The 10,531-nt window shown below is 32.9% G+C and overlaps 1 protein-coding gene across 1 annotated transcript; it reads left to right on the top strand.

The window, feature by feature from the left end:
• The first annotated feature begins 5,431 nt into the window (after positions 1 to 5,431).
• LOC116900552 (olfactory receptor 4K3-like) lies at positions 5,432 to 6,373 on the top strand. Its single transcript, XM_032902278.1, has one exon. The coding sequence runs from the start codon at positions 5,432 to 5,434 to the stop codon at positions 6,371 to 6,373; it is 942 nt and encodes a 313-aa protein (XP_032758169.1).
• The last annotated feature ends 4,158 nt before the right edge of the window (positions 6,374 to 10,531 follow it).

Genomic DNA, 10,531 nt, shown 5'->3' with positions numbered 1-10,531 from the left:
CAATAGCCCTGCTTATTTGATTTTGTGAGTCTTGTTCTCCTGGAGTCCTATATACCCCTACACTCTTCCCCCTGCTCTGTGCAGTTTCCTGAGCTCTGTCTAATTTGAGACCCAAGTGATTAGATAAAGTCTACGTCAGGTACTGCCTTGATGGCAAAGAAGCAGAAGTAGAGGCGGAAGCAGAAACAGAAGAGGAAGAGGAAGAGGAATACAAAAATGAAGAAGAAGGAGGAGGAAGAGGAGGAAGAAAACAAGAGGAAGAGGAAGAGGAAGAGGAAGAAGGATGGATCAGAGACTTACAGCAGAACTAAATATGATTAGCAACAACAGCCTCAATGACAACAACGAAGTGAATGAAATGATTCCTTATGATATTCTGCTATACTCATACAGAACTTGAAATCATCATCAGAAAGACATCCTTCAGCAATTAATTAGATCAGATACAGACACCCGCAGCCAAACATGATTCAATCACTTTTTAATTCAGCTCTGCACTTAGAACACAGGCAGAATGAAGCCAATCTTTGTATTGGAGTTCTACCATTTCCCTAAGTCTCTATTCATAAGAATCTTTAGCTGCACATCTTAATTGTTTTAAATCTAAAATTAAAACATGTTTGAAATGAGTAGCTACATCTTTATAAAACTTAGTTAAATAAGGTAGAGGCAAGATGTCTCTGGGAATAAAGATGTTTGTGGTGCAAGTCTGACTATCTAAGTTCAACTACTAGAAAACTGGGGATGGTAGGTCAGAATTGACAGAGTGACCTATGATCTCTCTCTCTCTCTCTCTCTCTCTCTCTCTCTCTCTCTCTCTCTACACACACACACACACACACACACACACACACACACACACACACACACATACACATTCATACATACCCTGGCACAAATTACATACACATATACACCATAAGTATAGACAAATAATTTTCTAAAACCTTATGGGTTTAAATAACTTGATGGCAAATTCAAACCTGCTAATATCACATACAATTACAGAGCACACTGAAATTCATCAGTTATGTGACCAAGATTTGACACAGATTGCATGTAATACTGTAATACTTTCACAGTATTTTTGTTCTTATAATATGTCATACTTTTAGCAATTGCTCGTGTAAGTATAAAATGTTTGGAATCAATTTGCTTATATACATACAATAAGAGATAAGGCAGCAGCAAGCTTCTCTTTATTCCTTATTGGTGAAGAGAGAAGTTTTGCAAGGTTGACTAACATTATCAATGCTGTGGTGACTACCAGCGTTTTTACTTATTTGTACTTCCATTTTCCTAAGTAGTAACATTCAGTACTACTCTTAGCAGAGAAATCCCTGAGGTGTCCAAGATAATTATTTCCAAAGGTTTTTGTGTTGTTGTTCAGAATATGGAATAGATGACATTGGACACCCATGGGACAATTACAGGAAGGACGATATGTCAGGCTGAGGAGAAATCTGTCTTTACACAACAGCAATGTCTTCATAAGTACACATCAGGTGGAAAGAAAATCTGAACCACAGGAAATCTGTGATTTTGGTAAGTCATTTCTCTGATATAATTCTGTTAGGAAATTCTTGAAATATTTCTAGTTGTTTGTTTTTTAGCAATATCCAATATGTGGTGAGCTGAGAATTTATTTGTCATCTTTAGAGCCCAATTCATATGTTTTCTAAACCTGTCCTCATTATCTATCAGATAGTCCATGAGAGCAGTATTCATCTAGCATTTTACAAATATTCCCTTCAACTTAACTAAATAAAATATGTTTAATTCAGAGTGAATAGGATATAAAATAACTTTCATCATAAAAATAGTAAAAATGATATCAGTTCAAGTGATAAGAGACATAATTCATGGGTACTTTAGAACTCAGATTTTAAATATCTGAAAATTAGTCTCCATGGGAAAGGAGGAATCACATTTTCTAGGAATGAGCCTTATAATTTGTTGTCAAATTTAGAGTGGTCAAACCTGAATTCATATACAATAAGATAGTTTGATTTAATAGGCTGTGTGTGTGTGTGTGTGTGTGTGTGTGTGTAAAACTACATAGATATACACATATATATATAATAATAACAATAAACATAGAAAAAGAGGTAATCAACTTGAGGGGAGGTACTGAAAGGGTTTAAAGAGCATAGGTGAGAGGGATTTGAGGAAGGAAAAGGAGAGGAAAGTGATGTAATTTGCTTCAATTAAAAGCATATTTAATAAGTAAAATCATCCTAATCCTTTAAAAACAAAACAGACAATAACCTAACAATATTCAATCTTCTGATAAAGTAGTTCATTAGAAGCTACTAAAATATCGCTGTATAAATCATCACTATCTGTCACTTGATTTCTACTAAGTTTAGTAAATATGACTATATCCATAAATACATAAATATTAATACTAAGACTATTACATTGGCACTTTGATAAAAGACCAATCAATATGAAAAAAAGTTATACATAGAAGAAAATTGTTTGTTTGTAGACTCTAAAAGAAGATAATCAGTTTGCTTCCCTTAATTAATGTTAATGTTAATTAATGTTGTAAATATAAAGCTAACATTAGAATTACCACTTAATTAAAATAAAAAATTACAGAGATATTTAACAGATTATTGTTTTTCATTAATTCATGTTAAATGTTGATAGTTTCTGTGCGAAAGAAGAGAAGAGAAGGGTAAAGTAGTTGCTATGTTCCTGACAATCTATATGTATGTCAAATATGTCTTTCATAGCTTCATATCTCATAGTTACTGAACAGGTAGGAACATAGAAAGAGTATAAGTAGCAAGGATTTTAAAGAAAATTCACTCCCACAAACGAGTACTTTATCGCAAATATATGTGTTAACATATATACGGCATAAATTGTTATACATATAAATGTGATATATATATATATATATATATATATATATAGTGTCCTTTTCTAAGTATCTATTACACAGAGCTCATTTGAACAACAGACTCATTGTCTATAACCTCAAGAACTATATTGTTTAAAGATAATCTAGAAACTATAGTAAAATGAGACAATTCATGGACCATTGTACTCTGAATACTAGAAAGGCTTAATAATTCTCATGTGTCTGTGTTTTCTTCTACATCTTTACTATGCATTACTACATTAACCATGTTAAGCTCTTTCAGTGCAAGGCTCCATTTTTTTTTCACTAGCATTTAAGTTATCACCTGAAAATAAAACATTCTGACTATCATCATTAAAAGAATTTTGATAAATTATGGTCACCAGATTGTATCACAAAGCAGATATAACATATTTTGCACCCTCAGTTGTATAAACTATAGTGTGCTATTTACATAGTACTAAAGGAGAAAATATAAAATGCATTACATAAGACTTGGTACCTTTCAATGTAAAGGATAGTCTGACACAGCTTTGTGAAGAAATACACTTGCTCTCTTAAATAGTAATTACTTTCCTTTGTGACACAGTTCTATCATGACTATCTAAACTTGTGCAGATAAAACACAGTAACAGAAAATGTGATAAAAAGCACAGGGGAAAATTTAATAAGACTCAGCCTTACACAAAAAACAAAGGCAACAAAGATATGCGGAGAGCTGGAGAAATAGTCTTACTCAGACAATGAATCCAATATATTATTCAATATCAATTGGTCTACCCTTACAACTTATAAATACAAGTAACATTATACACAATAAGCAATTTATATTTGGAACATCTATCTATCTATCTATCTATCTATCTATCTATCTATTTATCTATATATGTATGTGTGTACTTACAAATAATTACCGAAACCGAGGCCATGAATTTGAAAGAGGATGGAGAATGTCTATTGAATTATTTGCAGGGAATAATGGGAAAGGGGAAATTGTGTAATTAAATTATAATTTCAATACATAAATAACTAAAACAAATCTAAAATATAATCCTGTAAAATTTTGATTTACTAGTATCTGTCCTATGGGGGGAAAAAACATCAAATTATCAAGGAACACAAACTGTTGTGTGATCAGGCTATCGTTAGATATTTGGTAAATCTTTGTAAAATGCATGTATTTATTTGTTAGTGTGCATTTATTGCATTGTTGTGTTACCTGATGTCTTCAGAATATTCTTGGTTTTCTTTGTTTGTTCTTTTTATTGTTTTTTTTTTCATTTTTATTGTATCCTCAGAATCCTTCAAAAATAAGGATGCAAAATAATTGTAAAGATAGTATCAGGGATTTCATTGTTTACCTGATGATTCCCCTAACCTAGAGATATCAAGGGATCAAAGATGATAAGACCCCCGAGTTAAAAATCGCCAAGAGAATTAGTAAATGGAGGAGAAATAGAAAATGATTACATCATCCAGCTTGAATATTGTCCCTTCGGTCAATAGAAGCACCTGCCTCCGCTTTGAAAAATTGCTGCTCACTGGACATATAACTTTATACTCATCAAAGGCTGCTGGTCAAGAATAGCTATGCTTACAGGTTTATGTAATTTATTCTATTCTGTAAAACAGCATAGATGATCAGTAGATAAGTAACATAATGTGAATAGTGATGATACATTGATGATAAATGACATATAACTTATATCGAGACACTATGATATCTAAAAGTCTTGTTATTCTCAATATTTTGTAGTTGCAAGATAAGTTGTTGATGCAACTTGAGATCTACATATTCTAGTGCTAAATTTTAATTAAGTGTGACTTTTAGAGCTCAGTTTTGAATATGGGTTACCTTGTTCATGGTAAATCTACTCCAATAGGTAATTGCAAGGGTGATCAATCAGTTTAGTTGAATAAATAAATTTGATGATATATTTTGATTAATAAATAACTGTGAACATAGTTTAATGTTTCAATTGGTATCTGTGATATCTTATATGCTGTTCTGTAATGCTTCCCACTGAGATTTTCACAACCTGTACATTAGAGATTTAAGCTAAAATTTTAATTTATTGATGTCATGGATATTATTTTACTAATGCTCAATGAAATCATTAAACATGCTTTCAAAAATGGGTTTATTATGTCTGACCATTTGTACAGTGCAATTCCCCACAATTTTCTGAGTTTAAACCTCGCTTTTGTTATAGAATACCATTATTGCTACTAACAAATTCTAACCATTTATTTAAAAACACGCACACATTTTTAGGTATGCACATTACTCTCATTTTCTCCTATACCAGATTTTTCCTGATAGAAAATGTGTATAACAGTCACACCTGATGCTTCTTGGGTATTGCTCTTGACTCATTAAGTTTACGTGGGGAGGCAATGTAATTGATATTTGGTTTTGATTCCCTTTATTTTATGCATTTCAATCTAATAGGTTTCAATATGAATGTCTAATTCTACAAAGGAATTAACTTACCCTATATCTCCAGTTGATTGGCAATCTTTCTTTCTTTGCAGCTTATATCTGAAGACACACTGCATATGATGGATGGAGGCAACCGGTCTGTGGTGTCAGAATTCATACTCTGGGGACTTACTAACTCAAAAAATATTCAGGTCTTCCTCTTTGTGATATTTCTGATGCTTTATATGTTTATTCTGTCTGGAAATATTGTCATCCTGATCTTAGTAACCACTGACCCCCATTTGCATTCTCCCATGTACTTCTTGTTGGCCAACCTGTCTTTTATTGACATGTGGCTCTCCTCAAACATCACTCCTAAGATGATCACAGACTTTCTCAGGGAAAACAAGACCATTTCCTTTGCAGGATGCATGTCCCAGGTCTTTTTTACCCATTGCATTGCTGGAGGAGAGATGGTGCTTTTGGTGGTAATGGCTTATGACCGCTATGTGGCCATCTGCAAACCACTGCACTATTTTACCATCATGAACCTTAAGAGATGTACTGGGTTGGTGTTGACTTCCTGGACAATTGGATTTATACATGGTATAAGTTACTTGATAGTGTTTGTGCGGCTGCCTTTTTGTGGTCCCAATGAAATAGACAGTTTCTTCTGTGACATGCCACTGGTAATCAAGCTCGCCTGCATGGATTCACATAATTTAAATACTTTAATGAATGCTGAATGTGGGGTTGTGGTTGTAACTTGCTTTAGTCTCTTGCTCATATCCTATACTTACATCCTTATCACTGTTAGCCAGAGCTCTAAAGCTGGAGCATCTAAGGCTCTGTCCACTTGCAGTGCTCATATCACCGTAGTGCTGATCTTTTTTGTACCCTGTATCTTCATCTATGTGTGGCCTCTTAGTATCACTTGGTTCGACAAATTTCTTGCTGTGTTTTACTCTGTTATTACTCCTCTCCTAAACCCAACCATTTATACACTGAGAAATAAGGAGATTAAAAATGCCATGAAAAGGTTCATAGGCAAATTTCTGGGTCCCAAAGGAAATTCCTAATATTCAGAATTGTAAAATAATTTCCTCACACGTTGAGACTTGCTATATTAAAAAGCTATAAAACTAGCAATGTTGTTCCTATTTAAATATATACTAAGCTTTTGATAGATATATAATTCAATAGTATAAAAAGAATATGACATTTACTGATTATCTGTCAGAATATTTTAAGTCCTTCATATTATAATCTAAATATGAATAATCTTTTTACTTGCCATCAAACTATGCTTCCATGTTTTTAATAAAGTTGTGCTTAACTTTTCAAACTCATTTGTTTAATTTTATGAATAAAATATTAGTAATTTCCCCTGAGACAACCATATATGCCTTAAATTACTTACATCCTTTGCCAAATAACTGATATTTTTGTCCTATCACAGCTATCTACCAAAATGCAAATAGGGTAAGCAGAAAGGATTAAGAAAGGTGAAATGGAGTGATAAACTTCACATGAAACAGCAATGAGCTTTACTTTGTGATTTAAATTAGGTTAATATAATGTCATAATAAAATGTATGAATAAAGATTAATTAGATTTCAACTTTACCTTAATTTAGCAATAAAACTGTTCATTTTAAATATTACTTAATATTGCCTAATATCCTGAAATCTTATCTCCATGACTACAAATGTCCATGGATGAATTATTATAACTAATATACTTCATTTAGTGGTTAACACAGATGAAACATTTAACAGACGTCTGTATAAGTACACATAAGTTGCTGTTGGTCAGTGAAGATGCTGACATGTCTAAAACAATTCAGATTACTGCCTTTGCCCTTCTTTGTCCACCAGAGCCACGTGGAAAGATCCTGTTCGTCAATAAACAATATTCTTTGTTATTAGGACATAGAGAAATCAATCTTAAGTTGACTAGGGATCTTTCTTCTATTCGATATCATTCATAGTGCTAAAAGTTGCTAAAGGTATTGGGAAAGAAAAGACTTCAATGGTCTTATCCAAGTCTAGACCCTGGATCAGAGACTAGAAACCTACCTGGCAATATACATCTATTATAACAATGGTAGTAGTCTGGCAGGGAAACTTACAAAATCTATTATATAATATTATATAATATTACATCTAATATAATATTAATTTAGACAATGGCAGACAATCATGCCATTGTCACATGTTTTCCTTATTATCTTTTTGTAGTAGAACTTGAGCTCATGTATAATAATCCAATTAATACTTTACTTTTTGCTCTGGAACACTCTGGCAATCTTTGTGCTTCCAAGTTGTTCTTTTTGGGGGCCATTGGTATATGATTGGTGATTTTTGACAGGTGATATTTTAATATTGTTTGTAGTTTTGTGATATGATGTTGGCCTCTGGATTTAAGTTGTTGGTTAAATTTTTTTAAATAATATTTTAGCCCATTAGACTGATAGTACAAGGAAGGACAGTGGGATCGAGGTTTAATGAAATAACTGGGGAAAGATGAATGGAATAATAGTTGAGTCAGGACTCTGGCCAGATCAGGTTTTTTGTGCTCAAGGTTTGGCAGAGAGGATCATGGTGTAGTGAGGAATGAGCAATGGTTAATTCATGTTATTTACTAGATCTTGTATTTATCCAGGATCTTAGGTGAATTCTACAAATCTCTTAACATATCTGCCCATGTGGGCTGGTGCCTGGTAGAGTTTGTTATGCAATAAGTCTATTTCATGATACACCCACCATTTCTGTAAATATAATATTATTGTACATTTTAAATTAGCTTACAAGGTGCAGAAGATCAGAAGTGTTCTCACTACATACATAAACAAGAAATAACTGGTAACAAAAATATTTTCATTAGCTTGATTGCCAAGTTTATTTCATGGAACACAAAACAAAACACTGCTCTTCACCTTAAATATACACATTAGTTGATTAATTATGATTCGATAAAGATTAAAAGAGGTCTAGAAGACATAAAATTTGAATGCACCAAAGGAATAAAGTGTAACATTTTGAGTAGAAGCAAATTAAATTGAGTTTATATTAGTTAAATAAGCAAATACTGTACTAGGGGTTCTTAGAGACAGATAAATTCTCTCTCTCTCTCTCTCTCTCTCTCTCTCTCTGTCTCTCTCTTCATGTAATACTTTCAAGTGCCTCAATAAATATCTTATAATAAATATGATAATTTATTTCATTCAAAGTATGGTGACCTAAATGCTAATTTTATCTAAGAAAAAATTCACAGCAACATCAAGGCCATTATTGGGGTTTAACAATATTTACCCATAAAATTAGCAACTAGAATCAACAAAGCAAACAGTTGATTTCAGTGTTTGATTCCATTGAGAATTTCTCCATGTGAGGAATTGTTATGCAAGGTGTCAGACCTATTTCAACGATTATTATTACTCTTTTCAATCTTGGTTCTCTAATTCCCTTTTTTCTCTTCCTCTCATCCATCAAGTCTTTATCTTTTCTAACATTTATCTGCTGATATTTCTGGATGTCTATATTTGTTGTAATCAAAGCTTGCTTGTTACTCAAATTTTACTGACTGCCTCAAAAATATTCATTTATGTTGGCTTATTTGAATAAAGACCACGACAATTGCACTGATTGATACTTTTTCAGTCTTTCAATCTCTACCAATTTTTTACAACTACTTTTTCACACTTTAAGTTTGATAAATATTCCAGACTATTGTCACAATGACTATTCATACTCAATTGTATGTTACTGAATCGATCTAATATTTTAGCACATTTCCTTTTTGTCAGTAGTTCCTGTAGAATATCATTATGTAGAGAATCCTACTTAATTAAGCTCAATAACATTTTATACTTTAGTTTCCCCACTTGCTGTGAATGATCTATATGTTAAAATTTTCTGGTTATTAATCTGTTGCGAGTTTTATTACAAAACTTTTACTTAATAAATTTTAGTGTCTCTTGTTTATATTATATCCACTAATTGGTTTTCTAATTCAATGATTACAAATTTGAATTATGAACTCATATGCTCTAATAATATAGAGCAGGCTTAAATAGTTTAGAAAAACTTAATTACCTCTCCTCAGACTGAGAATATCAAAGAATACATACTTAATTCTGTCTTTCTTTTAAATAATTTCATCATAGAATATTTTATCTTGTTATATTTATTATAACAAAATTAAAGAAGTTTCAAAATATTTAATAAGTTAACTAGTTCCATCCACATTAAAATGTCATTGTTTATTTTAACAATCATTTTGTTGATGTTATTATATACAAATGCTTCAACTTCTTATACTCATTATTACCTTACTGATCCTCCAATTAGCCATTTCTTCTTGTTGCTCTTTTTTCTTCTTGCTCTTTTTCTTGTTCTTTTTATCATTGTTGTTGTTTATGTTCTTGCTTGGCTTGTCTTTGTTGTTGTTGTTTTTCTGAAAAGGCTTTGTAATTAATTAATTAATTAGTGTGTTTACGTTCCAAATGTTGTCCCCTGGTCCTCTCTTTCAGAGTTCTATCCCTCATACCCCCTACTCTTTACCTCTGAAAGAGTTGCCCCCGCTCTAGGCATTCCTTCTTTCTGGGGCATCAAGTCTCAACAGGTTTACATGCATTCTTTTTCACTGACACCAGACAAGTTCTCTGATCCATATGTACTGGGGGCCTAGGACCACCCAATGTATACTCACTTTAGTCTACAGGAGCTCCCAGGGGGTCATGGTTAGTTGACACTGCTAGCCTTCCTATTGGATTGTCATTCCTTCCAGTTCATTCAGTCCTATCCCCTAACTCATTCATAGGGGTCCCTGAGCTAAGTCTTATGCTTGGCTGTGAGTATCTGTATCTGTCTCACTCAGCTGCTGTTAGAACCTCTCAGAGAACAGCCATGCTATGCTTCTGTCTGCAAATGCAACATAGCATTAGTAATAATGTCAAGATTTAGTATCCTCCTGTCTTAGGGTTTTACTGCTATAAACAAGGAAACTCTTATAAGACCAGTATTTAACTGTGGCTGGCTTATACGGTCAGAGGTTTAGTCCATTAACATCACGATGGGAGCATGATACCATCCAGGCAGACATAGTACAGGAAGAGCTGAGAGTTCTACAGGCTTCCAGGCAGCTATGATTAGAGTCTTAAAACTCATGCTCACAGTTATATACTTCCTCCTGCCAGACCACACCTATTCCAAAAAGACCACACCTCCAAATAT

The sequence above is a fragment of the Rattus rattus genome, chromosome 5, assembly GCF_011064425.1.
Source record: "Rattus rattus isolate New Zealand chromosome 5, Rrattus_CSIRO_v1, whole genome shotgun sequence".
Taxonomy (NCBI): Eukaryota; Metazoa; Chordata; class Mammalia; order Rodentia; family Muridae; genus Rattus; species Rattus rattus.
Note: the sequence above shows the minus strand (reverse complement) of the source record. Positions and strands in the feature narration are given on the sequence as shown.

Excerpts from the sequence above, each read along its gene's own strand:
- LOC116900552 (XM_032902278.1), top strand. The coding sequence starts at position 5,432 with ATGATGGATGGAGGCAACCGGTCTGTGGTGTCAGAATTCATACTCTGG.